Source organism: Sebastes fasciatus, chromosome 6 (genome assembly GCF_043250625.1).
Source record: "Sebastes fasciatus isolate fSebFas1 chromosome 6, fSebFas1.pri, whole genome shotgun sequence".
In the NCBI taxonomy this organism is placed as follows: Eukaryota; Metazoa; Chordata; class Actinopteri; order Perciformes; family Sebastidae; genus Sebastes; species Sebastes fasciatus.
This window is the reverse complement of record NC_133800.1, coordinates 12,110,347-12,127,799: the sequence shown is the minus strand read 5'-3', so window position 1 is coordinate 12,127,799 and position 17,453 is coordinate 12,110,347. Positions and strand designations below refer to the sequence as shown.

The following is a 17,453-nucleotide window of genomic DNA, read 5'->3' as shown; positions in this document are numbered from 1 at the left end:
CTCTTGTCAGCGTGCTGCGCTTGTTTTTCTTTTTCCTCTTCTTCTCTGTGTTTCTTGGTGTATCGGATTGCAAACCAACTTTTAAAGGTGCGTACCGCCACCTTTGTGAAGACGCTTTAATTTTATAAGACGATAATTTATCGGCTATATTTCGTTATTGGAATAATATATTATAATATAAATTTCACCTTTTTTCGGGCAATAATTTATCTGATCCGATATATATCGTGCATCCCTAATTTGTCCATAAATAAAAGTGCATTTTACGGATTTTTAAGGGATTAGGTACTGCAAATAATATTGGGACCTGAATTTAGGTATCGTATTGGCACCGGTATAGAAACATTTCAAAGAAGACATTACATTTTACTTTGAAGCAAGTCTGCTCTAGTCATGTTCCAGACCTCTGAAACTCTGTACACATCTAAAACCTTTTTTTAGTAATTCAAACAGGTATGGTGTTGTGCTCATTGGCATCTGTTTCAGTCAAACCAGACAGAGCTTTGTAGGTGGAGTAAGAATGACAGCGTTGTCTTCCTGTGCCAGAGCTAGAAAAATGACAGAACATTGCAACAAAAATAGATACAGGTGTCAGGTGAGATTAAAGCAGCTCTACAGGTTGTTGTCAGTTGATTTACAAAATTAACAACTTCTTTCTATAAAGATGTTAACTGCTTCTAGCGACTATACCATAAATCTGTGTCATTTGAAAGGTTCAACATGAGAGAAACGGGTTGATTAGGGCGAAATAATAAGATGCAAGATGAACGTGACATCAGACTGAATAGTGAAAGAAAAGAAATGACATTTCAGTCCAAATGTTTCCTTCATTTCTCTCTCTGTGCTCTCTGTCTGTTCCCCTCTCCATTTCCCTACCTTTGACATTTTCATCCTTTCTCTCTTCCCCTCCCTCTACTCTCCGCAGGCTTCTTAATCTGGAATTACTACGTCACTATGCCCATGCCCGCCTCCACCTTCACCTTGGCAGTGGGCCACTGGCGCCAAGTCACAGCAGAAATTCCCCCAGCAGTGGAAAGAGAGGTGAGGGACAAGACGGATTGTAGTGAGCCTGCCAAACTCGGGGCTGGCCCGGGAGAATGGACCGATGCTGACCTTATGTCTGGACTTGGAAGCTCCATCAGTGAAGTAGTAAAGGGCTCTCCACTCAAGACTGGCAGGTATTTTATTATTTGTTCTTTATGTGTTCTTTTCTTCTTGTACGTCCTCCTCCTCTCCAGACTGTTATTAACCCAGTCTGGCCCTTCTACATTCCATGGTGAAACTTTTCCTTTCACCATACCAAAAATGGTGCAGGTGAAGTTATGGGGATGGATAGGGTGCAGCACTCAATCAGCTTTTTATGACAAGTGCATTAAAGCTTGTACTATATTACATTAGGTTCAGTGCCCAGCAGACATTATGTTTGGAGACCAAAAGAAGTAAAGCTCACATAAATTGTACAACAGGATATAGAGTGCAGGCTGGGGCATTAGAGAGGGCTGGCTTGCTGTGGGCAGGGCAGGGTTGGGCTGGGGTCTCCCTCTCCGCTGGCCAGCAGGTTGGCAGGTCTGCCAGTGGTTTCCAGTAATCCTCCTCCTCCCCTCATGGTTTTCCTCCAGCAGCAGCCCAGCTGTAGCCTGCTGCAGGCCCCAGGAATCTCCCGCTACAAGGAAGGCCTTTATTTTCAGTGAATGGCTGGAAGGAAACTTGGAACGGTCGTGATGCTGAGGATGGAGTTAGTGCTGGATATTGGATTTAGAGTGAATGAGGTTGCATGTCGGCACCCAGATATTTTTGGGATCACTGTGGTTTGCCTTTGTGATGTATATATTCCATATTTCCACTGCTTTCATTTCCACGATTAGCACAGAGAGATGGGACACATTGTGCCATATTTGGTTCACCAACTCATGAACTGTTTGTTATTTTAATAAGAAAATTCATTAAATTGTCATTATTAACCTTGGATTAAACTTTTCTCCCCCGTTTTAATCTGCTACAGCGGAGACCAGACCACCCGCTCAGACTCTGCATTCTGTTACTCTTCCCTTGAGGATGAGGGGCTCTCTGTAACTGATTATTCAGGCATGGTGGATGACGGCATCTCTTGTTCCCATGACGACTACCCTTGCCGATTTACTGAGCAGTCGGCTTGGTCCCAGCGGGTGATCCCACACCGTGTGTTTGGCCCCGTCTGCTTGCTACAGAAGGCCCAGGTGGGGTTTTGACAAAGAACCACTGAGACTTGAGCTAATTATATTTAATATGATTAGAAGAGACCCGTAGCATCAGTTAATGTTTGTGTCACTAGGCCAGCGGTTTTCAACCACCATCTCTTGGCAGAATGGTAAAAGTATGAGACTGTATCCTCATGAAGGCCACTTATAGGCCAAAATATTCCTCATACTCTAACTGGAATAACATTTATAAGTATTAAGTCCAAAGCTTTTGCACGTTCAGTCAGTTCTGAGCAGATGATGCCTCTTAGATGAGTGACAGAATATGCAGTAAGGGCAATTTCCTTTGACAGATATCCTCTGACCTGGAGCACATAAAACCATCATAGACATACACAATACATATGTAGAAGAGCAAAGTCATGGACTCACAAACTACCCGTCTACATCAACATACACACACCTGCCTCAGGTAAAACTTGCACTTGTATAGTCGTCAGTTGTTTTGAGAAACTTGTTGTCTTCCTTTTGCAGACGGCAGTCCTCAAGCTGTTGCCTCGATGTTTGGCTGCAGCCCACTCCGTTCTGGGGGTCCACCCTTTTCCTCGCCTTGATGTTCTCATCGTCCCAGCAGGGTTCTCCAGTCTGGGCATGGCCAGGTAATGACACCTACAGTAGGTCTTTGGTAGAATGGTGTAAGCTGTGAGTTGTGCAAAGAAAGAGCAACGGGTAAGGGAGTTAGGAAGACAGAGAGAACTAGTTGGATTGGCTCGTAAGTTTAAAATTTGTGTGTTGGTGTAACGTTACATTTCCAGTTAACTATGTTAACATTAGCTAGAAAGCAAACCTTAGCTTTAGCTGACCTGTCAAAAAGAAAAGTGCCCACCTCGGCGTGTTTTTTTAGCCCTTGAAACTCCTTCAACTGACTCCAACGAACAAATGCTGAACCAATATTCCCCCTGGTCTTGCTCTTCCTTTTGTCGCTGAGCACTTCACCGGAGTGAAACAGGGTGCTTACCATCAGCAGAAACAACCTGTGAACACTGACATATTATCACCTTTTATGTTGATATGGCAAACAGTTGCCTTTTTACACATCCAGCAAATACAGAGCACATTAGAATTCATTTGGAGTTTGGAGTTTATAGCCACCTGATGAACTTACTTTAAGTCTAACATTCACTCTCCCTCCAGCTCTGTTTTGGTCTCCACCAACTCCAGAGGGAAGTATCTCGCTCATAACTGCTAAATGCTCCAGTATGTTCACCAGCTCGTAGCTAAATTAGTCTAATTGCTGATTGGTGCTTGGGACTTTGTGTACAGTGGGTTCTCAAGCCTCCCACACATGATCAGCGGCAAAATCACTCTTCGCTGGCTGTGCCGCTGTTTTGGAGGCTGAAAAAAAAGAGCTGAATGATGCTTAGTAAAGGTGAATTACATAGGTAGTAATTATCTATAGTGGTGTTACTGCAACAATCAACACCTTTCATATAACACATAGTCATTTGATCCATTGTTAATATTAAATAAAGCAGCTTTGAAGTTCTGCAGTCGTGGCTTAGCAGTTTTACTGTATTCTGCTGTCATTTAAAGGCCAATTTTTGGAAAATAATTTACAATTTGTAAAGAAACAGAACATCAAAGATTTGCCACAACAAAGTCAGCACTTTGTTATTTTTCAACTTTATCCTGCTGCTCCGGGTGAAACGTTTCTGGGTTGCATGATTAATGACATACTTCACATTTCCAAACCCTCTCACTCTGTCTCAATCGTCTTTGTGGAGATCTTCCACATTGGAATTCTTTACCAAATTAAAGAGTCCAACTCCCTCCAAACTCTGTTCAGTCACTTGTCATCCCTCCTTTTCCCCCAACATAACCGCTTTCAACACTGGCCTGTATGACTTCTGAGCTGCTAGCATGTCTGCGGTGCTTATTAAAGGATGTGTTTCAGTTGTGAGTTGGAGACTGAACTATTGAATTTCTTTTCAGCAAGAAAAGTAACATGAAGATACTCAAGCAGCACTAGATTGAAGCCAGACAAAATGTAAACACATAAAAGTTGGCAGACAAAGGAATCTTCACCCTCTACTTAAATCCCTTTTCCATCTACTATCCCTGTCTTCTTTCATTGTCCCATCATCAACCCATTTTCATTACTTGTCAATTTCCCTCCCTTCCTTTATCCCTTTCCCAAAACGCTACTCCTCCCTCTCCTCATCCCGTTTCCAAAACCCACCACCTCTTTCTTCCTTCATCCCGTTTTCCATCCCAAACAGCCCCCATCTTTTAACAAATTCCCACCGCATCTCTTAACCTTCTCACACTTTTTTACATTTTAGCCATGAAGTTGACACAGTCAAGTTTGCATCCCGTCCTCCAAACATAACATGGTTTTCCCTCTTCTTTTATTCATTTCTCCCACCCTTAAAGACCCCTAACCCCAAACCCCAAACCCTGACCCTCTTGATGAGAGAGGTGGCTAACCTTTTTTCCGGGCTCAGTTTCAGTCAATACTCTGCTGTTATACCTTTTTTTTTTTTTTTTTTTTTTTACCAGCGGAGAGTTCAGGTGGTCTGCAGGCTCTCTGCTCCACACTAGACCTGTGTGTATTTATGTATGTATGTGAGTGTGCCGTTTTAGTGGAGGTCTGGGAGCAGATTGGTGAGCGCAAAGCCACAGGATGACAGATTCATTGTCCTAGGCACTATAGATAATTCTGCTCTATGTATTTCTTTGTTCCCTCTTTAGCTGCTGTCCCCTCCACTCGTTTTCCATTTTCATCCCCCTTTCATCATCTTACTCTCCCCTATTTTCTGTTATCCATCAATCCTGAAAATCAGTAGTGTCCTGCTTATGGTTCACCCTTCTCGGGGCCTCATGCATATGAACAATTTTTCTCTTATTTTTGTTTGTATCCATGATTTGTTCTTATTTTGCACGTGCTTTTTTTTTTCCTGGGATTCACAAATGTTTTCTTATTTTTGCTCTTCTCTTAGGTAAGAGAACATTCATTCATTCATACAAAACAAATCTTGTTTTCACAGTCCACAAATTGTTTGTCCAACAAATTTGAGGAACATAAAAACACTCATGAATATCATATAATCAAATTTAGATTATGTTTTAGAGTAATTAGAATGATTGGATTATTCACTTTGTAGGCTAAATAAATACTATTGGGCCATTGACTATAAAAAGTCTTGGATGATATTGCGTGGCTTAGATGCTTTTTGAATTTTCTGTAAACACCAGTACTAATGCTCTGGAAAATCATGTTTACTTTGTTTAAGTTTAATCAACAGTACCACTAACTAACTATATTATGTTATCTACAGTAAGTTCTTATTTTTCTTAAAGCATTTTTTCCCTCCCCAATTCTTGGTCATATACCAGAGTATTTGCACAAGGCACAACACCTGCCCTATAGTGTATAGGGGGCATTACCTATGCTAATAGCACACCTGGGTAAGAGCAGATTTGGATGGTTAAGAACGTTTGGTGCATCTGAAATTGACTTCTCTTATTTTTTCTCTATATAAGAGACATTTAAGAGAATGTTGCTGCATGAGGCCCACTGTCTCTTATTTTTCTCTTTTCATCTCCTGACTTTCTGTTTCTCTCTTTGCCCTCATAATATCCCTAAGTCTTCAAGCCCCCCTGTGTTTGCCGTCCTTCTCCGTCCTCTCCACTTCTCTGTGCGGTCGATCACGCTCCAGTCTGGCCTCTAGCATTCTACAATAGTGATAGTATCCCTGGAAATCAAGTTTTATATTTTCTCTACAATATAGCACTTTGAGCTGGCATATGGTATGCCTGTAGATATGACTGAATGCCAGCCGGTAGCCATGTGAATGAAGTTAAAATTGGAAATTGAAGCAAAATAAAGAGCATCAATGACCTTTTTTAGAATTGTGTTGATAAAGTAAACTGATTAAGGTGGTCAGTGAACGTTGTCCCAGAGTCTGCGGTCTGCAACCACAGTCTCTCTCTTTCTCTCTGTCTGTCTTTTTCCTCTCCCCCGGCGGCCTACCTAGGAGAAAAGTGCCCCAGACAGGATATGAGCTCATACCTGAATATATATTCGGTGTGAATTCCTGATGTTATAGCCCAGAGTGGTCTCAATCAGAGATATTTTGAAGGACAGAGGGCGACAAGAGGGTCGCTGTCTGGCCCTAGTTCTCAACTTTGCATACTTATTTTGACTACTTCACCCAAAATACAGAGTGCTCTTTGATCTACAGAAAATCTTTCCCCTCATCTTGTGAAAATCTGTCTCCCTGCTGTATTTATTTTGAACGCACATCAAGTACTACTAACACAGAGGCTGTTCTGCTGTGGCTGTTGCCTGACGGATGTTTTCCTTCCCTTATGAGGATAGCTCCCAGGCACTTATCCCTCTTGCCCTGGCTGCTTAGACCCCAGTTAGCTACAGATGACAGAGAAGAGATTTAGCGCCTTCATTAAGCCTCAGACAGCACCTGCACTGACTCCCCTATAAAACTCTGCATGGGTCTCAACCCCAATGTCAACTCACTGCATCCTCCCGTCAGTGCGGGTGGTTCGCTCCCTTCTGCATGCCTCCTCACTTAACCACAGGGTTGTGCCGTAAGGAGGCGGGGAGGTCAACCCAAATGGAAGCGTAGATTGAGATGGAGATGAGAGAGAGATGAAGAGGGTAAAGGCGGGGTTCACGACAGGCTAGCGGACCCCCAGGATGTGGGAGAGGATGTGTGGATTATTCCCAGCAACAAAAGCCATTAGCCCCTGGAAGGACTTCAGAGACTGGCGCTATTTAATCTAGAGATTGGGAGGTATGTGGGCCCCAGTGCTTGGGACCAAGCCAAGTGCTGTTTTTTTGTGCAGTGCCCCAGTGGAAACAGCAGGAGTGGAGGGGTTATAGGACAGGGAGCTGTGGCAAGGAGGCATGAAGCTGTTATAGTGTGATACACAGAGAAGGGAGGGCAGAGGCGTCACAGGGGAGGATTCAGAGTGGCATGAAGTTTTTATTCTACGGAGATACGGAGAGGGAGCGCAGGAAACCGAAGATTAAGGAGTCAAGTAAGGGCAGGTCTGCATTCAAGGGCTGTGCCGCGTACACTCTGCACCTACAGGGCTTTCTGATACACACAAACGCACACAGGGCACTAGGCTTACGCAAATGAGGCTTCCAGGGGGGCACGCCAGTCAGCAGTTCATAGGATTTCACATAACCAATTTTATTTATTTTATGTAACTATGAGAGCATAAATCTATTATATTTTAACATAATCCTTCTGTTATACTTTGGCTCCAAGAGTTCTTCAGCAGTCCAAGTAATCAACAGATGCATATTAGCCTGCAAAAGGCACACTGTAGATGCCAAACAATATCTTCTCTTTCTTTCTGACTGTACACTTTGATATTGTCCATCTGTTTTTTTTCTGTTCTTATGACAAACCAGGCTAAAGAGAGAGGAGTGCAGAAGCACTGCTGTGTGTCCTCTGCCCATGCTATTAGTGAAACCTTTAAGACAGAGGAGCCGATAAGGGAGAGGAAGAAAAATACAGTATGGTTAAACATTGATAGATGAGGGATGAAGAGGTGTCTGAGATAAGAGGAAACAAAACACAGTATGAAAGACTTGCTGTCAGTGAGCACAGTTGGGGAGTCCCTTAAAGTTACTTCTGTTTTCAGTCAAAAAGCTCATTGTGCTGAGTGATTGAAGGACAATGTTGTAAACCAAAGCTCCAATGAATCCGTTCCGAGCTGCCATGGTCGGACCTCCCACTGTTTCCTGAACATTAGTAATTACTGGGCCTAATTAGTAATGTGTGTTTGTGCCTTTGCACATCTGTGTCTTTATTTTTATGTGCCTTAGCTACTATTTTTTTTTTTTAAAATTTGGATCTGTAATCTCCTCATCGCATCTCGACCACGTCATTCGGTTCCGAATGGGAGTGACAGGAAGGGCACAGCATTTCCTCTCGCTCTTTGAAGCTGAGGTCTGTGTGTGTCCCAAAGCGTTGGCTGGACTTGTAGGACTAATCAGAGATCGCTGTGTTCGCAGCGTGCCCAGATGAAGACATGTCTGACGTTCCCTGAGAGAGCGGTGGTTTCCCCTGCATTCTGTTGAGAAATGACACAAGTGTTGAAACGGGCCTTTTAGTGGTGAGGGTGATGTGGGTTTTGTTTTGCTTCACTGTAGACAGGCGGATTCCTGTGCTTGTGTTTGTATGAATGCGTGTATTGTTCAAATAATAAGGGTGTAAGGATGTGTGTTTAGAGCGATGGGATGACGTCAGAGGAATGTTAAACAGATCATTTGTCATTGCCTGTTTTTTCTCTGGTGGGGAAATTAACTCTTTTTTTTTTTTTTAAGTCGCCATGTTTTTGACGTTTGGGTTATCCTTAGCTGTAATTGAGCCAGTGCGCAATCCTTTGTTGTTGCTGTTGGAGTTTTTTTTGTGTCAAGGGAAGGGACGTCCGCCCCACACCACTTGATGGCGGGCTCTGATAAATCCACACACACACACATACATACTTAAACATATCTATCTCTCAACACGTCTCATTGCACTTTTATTACCAGCTTCCGTTATTATCGTTGTTTTTTCAAGCAGAATAACACAAACACGTTGCACAAACAGGCTTCTTGCTAACATCTTTATTGCCAAAACTAGTTTTTATACTTCTCCAACTATACACATAATTTCTCCTGATGTTACATTTTGTTTTAATTCCTTTTACACAGCTCTCGCCTTGGGGATGGCAGCCCGAAGAAATAGGGAGAAAAAGGATCAAGTTGTTAAACTGCTTGTTCCTTTTGCAGTACAGCCAAACTAGGCAGCCATATAACTGTCACGGGCACTAGGTAAAAATTATGACTGGTGTATACCTCTTGACCTCTCTAAGTGGCACTGGAGGATTTTCAGCCTGACTTCAGTTGACTGCATTGTTTGTTTATGGGCTAGCAGGAAGTTACATTGGCCATTGGTCCCTGTTGGGAGGAAGTGGGGAGCTGGAGCGCCGGGGGGGGGGGAGTTCGTACCCTGCAGGGTAATCTCCCGTTGCCCTGGAGCTCTTTAGAGTACCACCTGAGCTCTTTTTCATCTTTAATAGGACCAGACTGGTGTTTTTGCATGTTTTAACCCATTAACTAGAAATCACATATTCTTCACATTACTGCCGGCCATTTCCCAAAGCATACCTCACGTTTCGGTTTTATTAATGTCAGTATGGTAGAGATTGTTGTTACATTACGTTATTCCCACATGTTACCTTGCAGCTGCAAGAGAGCTTATTATTTCAGACTTGCTTCCAAACAACAACCTTTTTAATGCAAGTCTTCACAACATACATGTATGCTAATTGTTAGTCTTACATCCGCTTGTTTTTCCAACGGCAATGCATATGAATTCAATGGCAGCCGACTCTCAACCATGCTCCTGATAACATAAATTTAGGATGAGATGCTACCAATATTATTATTATAAATGCTAAATTGCTGGTTTCTGCAAGTTGATTTTCATGGCATACCGAAATGACTGGACACGGATGGTTCCTTGGAATTGAGAAGATAAATCTAAAAACTTGCACACTTTATAAAGTGGTCAGTAATCATGTGATGAATCATGCAAAACCAACAGCATTTAAAAAGATAAAGCTGATCATTAAGGAAAGATCATTAACTTTGAGGAAAGGCATAGCTACTTGTTGCCATCTTAAATGGTAAGTAAATGAAATATAGCAGCAGACCACAAAGTGAAAATTAAGCTTTTAATCTTAACCTGCCCGTTTCTAAAATGAATCTCACTCTTTCGCCTCATTGGCCATGATTCCCCATCACTTTGCACCCTTACTGAATTGCATCTCCTGCCCCGTTGTTGACCTGAATCGTTCCCTTTTTCTTTCCCAGTCCTCCCACTGCTTGTCCTCCCCTCTTCCTTCTGATGTCTCAGTGGGTTTCTTGCCTTTCTGCTCTCCTCTCCAGTTTGATCTGCGAAGTAACCCTAGAAGTGTGCGACACAGAACTGCTCTTTCAGGGCGGGGAGGGCGGGATGTGGGGGGTCGTATTTTTTGGCTCGGCAGACAGCTGTTAATCAAATAGTCAAGGATGAGGTGTTTCTTTCTTCCCACCTTGAGTGGATCTCCCTCTCTTCTGTAGCCACACAAAAGGGCCTGGCCAGTTGAAAAGGCAGCTCTGCATGCCTGCACCTGGACAGAAGGAGAGGGAGTGTCCCGTGCACACTTTTAAAGTGATTGCAAGTAGTTAAGATTTTAAGGTGAGCTTTATTTCTTTTTCTCTACAGTTCCTCTTGTTCCTCTGCTCGCGTTCTGCTGAACACACACGGGACCAAAGCACTGGCCACCACTATCCATCTCCTCTTGCTTCCTCGTCTCTTTTTCTTGGTCAGACCTTCCTCTGCGCTCTTAATGAAGATAGCAGGGTCCAGTTCAGCTAGTGTTTTGTTATTGCAGGAACATTCCTTCCTAGTTATCTTGGGCCTCTCAACTTCCCTTTTCTATCTGCAGTATAGGTTTACCTGCTCTCCTACAGTATCTTCTCACAACTGAAGGACCCATCTTTTAACCCTTCCACTGCTTGACAGGAGAGGGTTTTACATTTTGTTGTGAACATGCAAGTATTTCTCTACAGGAATATTTAGAAAACAATTAATTAGAGATGGGACCAATCTGATCCAATACCGGTATCGGATTCCGATATGACCTATTTGATAGTTTTTTTTGATACTGTAGATTTCTATTTCTCTACACAGTTCTTGCACTTTTATTTCAAATACTCTCTTTGAAAACCTTTTGGAGGAGTTGTCAATTTTCCATTGCACTCCTTCTAACTTTTGAACTCATGTATAGAAATCTAGTAGTTGATAATTGCTATGCACTTGATTTGTTCAAGTTCTTCAAAACATTAAAGGAGTTGCCATAGCAATTTGCACTCCTACACCTTTTTGCATGTGAAGCCTACTTAACCCAAAGTTCAAATAAATTGCTTCAGAGTACATTTAAATTTAATGCAAATTTGCAATGCAAATTTTATGCAAAAAGAGCTCTGATATCGGAATTATATCGGTATCAATCGGCAGATATCTAAGTAAGCTTTGCGTCGGGATACTACATCGCCCTGTCAGGGTTTATTTCACAACAATGGCCGGCTCGCTGTACATTATCCTGCTAATTACATGGCTACTTACTTAAGAAATCAATAATTTGACACAAAAGCGGTCCGCCGGAGTCCGACATCAGAACTGCGCCCATAGCAACGGTCTCTTAAACATAGCAACGATCTGCTATAAAGAAAGAACAGACCGTAGAACGCCAATGCCACCAATCAGAATCAAGTATTCACCAAAGCTGTAATAAATTCAGGCATCGGATTGGAACTGAAAAAAGTGGATCGGTGCATCTCTACAATTCATGCATGATAGGTTTTTAATTTTATATTCATGACTGGATGTATGTGCAGCATTGCTCAAAATTATTACCACTGCCGTATGTGCTGTTTTGTCCCAGGTGCCATATATGCCTCCATTGTCATCAGTGGTTGGTGAGTGATGGTGCGTTGCATTGAACTGCCCTCAGATGTGAACCTGCTGGCAACAGCTGGCATATAGTACTACATTTAACAGTAACACAGACACACTGTGCCATAACTCTGGATTAGAGGCTTTGGTAAGACAGGCCTGTCACTGCACACCCATTCTACTAACTAATGGATGAGTCCACAGGACCCATTCCCTGGAGTGATGGATGGGTCCATTGCATGGCGTAGGGGACGCTGCTGCTGCTCTTGGTGTGCATCCTGGGGCGGGTGTGTGGTGGTGAAACCTAGAGGCTGGGGGGTAATTTCATTTGTCTGTGCAAAGCCAGACGGCTTAATGTCCGTGGGACCTCTGAGCTGAACCGGCCAAAATGAGATATTTGAAACAAAGTGCTGTGAAATGCTCGACGGTAATGCTTCCGATGTCTGGGTTGGCTTTTAGCCTTAGGGAGAGAGCTGTGCTCCAAGCTGCTCTACCAGTTGCTTTTGCAATAGGCTGTTTTTAGCCACACTAGCAGCAGGGCTCTATGGATGGCAGTGTCGGTCTGTCAATCTACTAAAATATCATATATACTGTATATAGCAATTATTAAATTGATTGTCATGACATTTTTTACAGACATTAATGGACATTCAGAGGATGAATCCTAATGACTTTGCTGATCCCCTGACTTTTTCTATAGCGCCACCAGCAGGTCAGAGTTTTAATTTATCCTATGAAATATTTTAAAATAAACTAAATGGATTGGGACAACATTTTGTATAGACATTCATGGTTCCTGGACAATTAAAGGAACAGTGTGTAACATTTCAGTGGGGTCTACTAGCAAAAATGAAATATAATATTCATAACTATGTTTTCATTATTGTATAATCACCTAAAAATAAGAATCATTGTGTTTTCGTTAGCTTAGAATGAGCCCTTCATATCTACATAGGCAGCGGGTCCTCTTCACGGATGCCGGCTTCGCCATGTTTCTACAGTAGCTAAGAACAGACAAAACAAGTCTCGGAAAGGGAGGAGTGAGCGGAGCGGTACTCAGTTGGTTGCAATCTGCAACCACACCACTGGATATCACCAAATCTCACACAAAGAGATTGTGAGATTGTCGTGTGAGAAAGCACAGGAGGGCTTTAATCAGTATTTCATTTTCCCCAAAAAAAATGATCCGCCGAATTACAGACATCTCTTTCCCAATGTAAATCTATGGGAAAGAGTCTTTTTGGACCCAATGGCATCACGTGATGGACGTGGAAATTGTAATTCCACCATTTGGCCGCTATGAAAATGTATTTCAAAGCCTGGCGCACTTCCTGGGGGCTTGCATGGCACGCGGTAGCTTAACCAATGGCACTCTAGCAATAAGTGTGAGTAAGAGAGTTTTTTGGAAATGTTGAAGGGCCCTCTCATCTGCATATCAGATTAGTTCTTTCATAGCCATTGGCAATTTCGCTGTCTGTTATTTGTGGTAGTCAAATTTTTTTCAAGGAGAGGAAAACATGCACATTCTCAAAATTGTTTGTGATGAATCAAAGCAAGTAATTTTTTTGAAAAAGTTTAATTTTTTTCTCATCCTGGAAGACCTGCCCCACTCTGCCTCTGATTGGCTAGTACTTGTTCGCAGATTTTGTTAAGTTTATTGCATGAACAAGATTGGTGGAAGGTTGGTAGGGTTAATGATTTCAACTACGATGTGGATGTTTTCATAAGGATGGCAGCCTTCTTGTAAAGTGCTCTCATATATAATTACAATTTTTTTTTTTTTATGTTGCTATACATGTTGCCTATATGGGTGGAGATTTAAATTTAGATGTGGTGTCATAATTAAATGTAATGTTAACCTTAATGTTGATATGGCACACTGATTAACAAGAACATTTTAAAATGGCATTTCATATCAAAAAAGCCGACCTCTGAGATAGAATAGCCTTAGCTTTTAAGCATTCTGCTTTACAGTCACATTGTTTGGGCTGCATTCCTCCTCCTGTTAACACCTGTTGATTGTTCTTGTACTGTACACATTTTTTTCCAGTGATTATCTATTGTGTAAGTGTGTCGTTGCAAAAGTATTTACATCAGACACCTTCAACCCACGCTGTATTTATCAGCTGCAGGTTTCTGTCTGACAGGCTGCCACCTGGCCGGGCTGTGTTAGAGACAGCTCAGCTCACCGGCTAATTTCACTTCGATCTCGCCTTCATCCATCTTTCCATTCTGTCAAACACTTCTTATATAGCCCTGCAGTACTGAGCGGTCTCACTTTCCATCTCCTCACTGTCTCATTCTCTCACGTTACATAAGAAATAAAAAAAAGGTCTATTTATTACCCTACAGGCAAGAAAACGTCTCAAATTATAATCCTGTGAAATAGATTTGTCCTGTCTTTTTCATTGAGGCGGCAGTGGAAGCCTAAAGAGCGCTCTGAGTGCTGTGTGATGAGTGATGGGGTTTGCATGCAAATAGCTGCAGTTATACTGGAATGTGGGTTATGTCACATAAATGTCATGTCGACACCTCCCTTAGGGTGATTGACAGGGGCTTGTTGTAGCCAGATGAGCTGCATTAGCGCTCTATAACACATTGCGTACGCCCCTTTGTGTTAATCCCATTAAATTGTATTAAGACAGTACTGTGAAACAAGACTATGATTGTGATGCTTTGTGTCTTTGGGTCAGTACATATGTAGATTTCTTCTTTCCTTCTTGCCACCCATTGCTTGTTCAGGTGTCCTATTGGAAATGTCAGTGTTTCCCCCCTGTGGTGCCATTCACAGAGATTTCTTGCTGTGTGTTCTCCAATATATCGGCAACATGCCAGCATTCAGCCACAGAAAAAGAGCTCACCGTTATAGACGAATACATGTCCATACTGTTTTAAATCTGTGCTCCAGCATCACTGCTTCAGCATCCTGCATACACACACACACACTCAAGAACATTCCTGTGGCGTGACATCAGTTTTTGGACTCTGTACTAAACATGGAACAAACTGCACTGTGGATTGTTTTACCGTTAAGAGATGAGATGGATCAGACATCTGCTATCACTTCCCAGCTGATACAGATTCAAAGATTTGCTGAAAGTATCTGGGTGTTGGTCTGTGCCTGTGACTCTCTGCTGGTGTATGTGGGTGCTCTGTTATGACTGCACCTTATGCAGTTATTGCATCTTCATGTATGTCCGTGTGTGTGTGTACGCAGACATTCTTGACCTCATCAGGCTGTGACCCATATGATCCCTTCAGTGTGATACAAACTTGACCTGCTTAGAGCCGGCTATCTATGTATGCATGATTGGACTTTTAAGATTAAGCACTTGACAGCAACTACAATCTAACCTTGAAACCTGTCATTTATTTCTAATGTGCAGGTACTACAAAGCCTCATTTTCTCCTGACTCGAGCAGCAGAGCCGCCTCCTTGTTCCCGATGACCTCGGATATCTTTTCTACTATTTATTTTCAGGCTCTGATGCGATGCGGCGTATGTGGGTGGGGCGGCTCTCTGGGGGCCCCAGCCTGGCCCCCGTTCATGTGATCAGGCCCTACATGGAGTGGCATTTGGCCTGGCCCTGTGGGGCCCTGTCTGGGGCAGAGTGCTGATCTGCAGCCAGCCTTGAATGCCAGACATTTGAAGTCAGACTTGTTAAAAAAGAACGAAGGCTGGTAGGAGTTTGGTCAAATAGGCTCCTGTGTCTAAAATAGCCCACAGACTCTGTCCGAGAGGGAGGGAAAGGAGACAATGCTTCTTCCCGTAAGCTGAATTTAGGAAAGGCCAACCCTCCAACCTTTGCTTGAACAGAAAAGAATAGACAATGTTGTAGTTTGTGTGCTTGTTTTCTTTCGGGTGGCTTTTGTCCATCTCTTCACCTGTCTGACATTGGGCCTCATGCAGGAACAATCTCTTAAAGTTCTGTTATATTTTCTCTTAATTTAAAGTCAACTAAAGATGCACCAGACGTTCCTAACAATCCAAATCTGCTCTTACCCAGGTGTGCTGAATAATGAATCCCACTTATGTAGTTTATTATTAGCATAGGTAACACCACCTAAACACTATATAAGGGCAGGTGTTGTGCCGTGTGCAAATACTCTGACACATGCCCATGAACTGGAGAGATGCCACCAAAAAAGTCTGTAAGAAGAAGAACTTCAGCAGATAGACGTAAATGTGTGATTTTCCAGAGGGTCAGTACTGGCGTTTACAGGAAAATTGAAAAGCATTGAAGAGCAGTATTTAAGCCCCACAATATCATCCAAGAATTTTTATAGTCTTAATTGGGATCAATGGAGCAGTAGTATTTATTTACCCTACAATTCTTGCATTTTTTTATGTTCGTCAAATTTAAAACCTGTTTCCTTACGTTGGACAAACAATTTGTGGACTGTGAAAGCAAGATGTTTTTGTGTTATCTTAGTAAGAGTGCTCTCTGCAAAATGTTCTCTTACCTAAAATAAGAACAAACATAAGACAACATAGGTGAATCCTAGAAATCTATGGGTACTAAGAAAATAAGAACAAATCGTGGATACAAACAAAAATAACAGAAAATGTGTCCGTGTGTCGCTTCCTGCACGAGGCCCATTGTGTCTTAAAAGCATAGCAATAACAGCATACCCATACAGAAAGATGCAAACAATCAATGTGTGAAATTACACCAGCGATGCTGTAACAGCATCTGTGTCAGACTGGTTCAGCAGTTCAACAGTTATCACACCAGGGAGTTGACACTGCACTTGGGGAAAGAGCGAAACTCATCACGCAGAGTGACAGACGACAGGATTTTCTCTTTCTCTAAATATCTCTCAGATAATCTTTTCATTCACTTTCTAAATTATTTTTTCTCTCTGTTCTCAATATTTTTCCTGTTCTTTCTCTCTATGTTGTGTAATTATCTCTTTCTTTACATGTTTCTTGCTCTCACTCTCATTTACACATACAGTGCACACTCAGCTCTCATCATCTTTTTCCTCGTCCCTCTGTCTCATGGGGCTGTTTTACTGGTGTCCCAGCTATGAGCTTAGGCTAGGGATGTCAATTACAGGACTATGATAGGGCCCTGCTGCATTATGCATGGAAGTGTCCCGCTGGGGAAAAAATGGCCTACAGCCAGGGACGATGGATGGAGGGATGGAGGGATGAATAATGGATGGAGAGATGGAGGAGCGAAACACTATTGCAATCTGTGTCTCACCAAATTGAAGACTTGCCCTGGCTCACACCTCCGAAGCTCAGGGCCAAGTCACCCTTGGTGACTCAGAGTCGCGAGGTTGTCGTGTGAGAAAGCACAGGAGGGCTTTAATCAGTATTTCATTTTGTGCGTTAAGACCCAATGGGGTAGCACCATAAGAAAGGTCACCTAAGGTCTTTGGTCTGTTTTTGTATATGCAGACAGCCTCTCATCGCGATCAGTTTTGTTTATCGCCCTCTAGATATGAATTCATAGCACTGTTGTTTATAAGCCTTTACATATTAAGTGTTCGCCTGCAAGTGCTTGTGTATGCACATATTTTCTGAGCGTGCGTAGTTTTCTCTGAGCCTTAAGACATACCACATGAAGGCAATCAAGAAGAAGAAGAAATATAATTGACATTAGAGACTTAAATTTATGTTTGGCCTCCAATTAAATCTCAGGGATTGTAAATCTATTCTTTAATGTGTTGTTCAGAAGATCATGAAGTAGAGGAGAGTAGAAAGTAAATCTTTATTACAACCGAAGGGCAAGCAGAGATCACAA

General features: G+C 42.4%; 1 protein-coding gene across 3 annotated transcripts in view; it reads left to right on the top strand.

Annotated features, from left to right (window-relative positions):
• aopep (aminopeptidase O (putative)) overlaps positions 1–17,453 on the top strand; it is a 90,693-nt gene that overhangs the window by 4,156 nt on the left and 69,084 nt on the right. For all 3 annotated transcript variants that reach the window (XM_074637659.1, XM_074637660.1, XM_074637661.1), the window contains exons 4-6: positions 926–1,178; positions 2,003–2,216; positions 2,712–2,836. In XM_074637659.1, the coding sequence (XP_074493760.1) occupies positions 926–1,178; positions 2,003–2,216; positions 2,712–2,836 (592 nt within the window). The remainder of the gene's footprint in view (positions 1–925; positions 1,179–2,002; positions 2,217–2,711; positions 2,837–17,453) is intronic.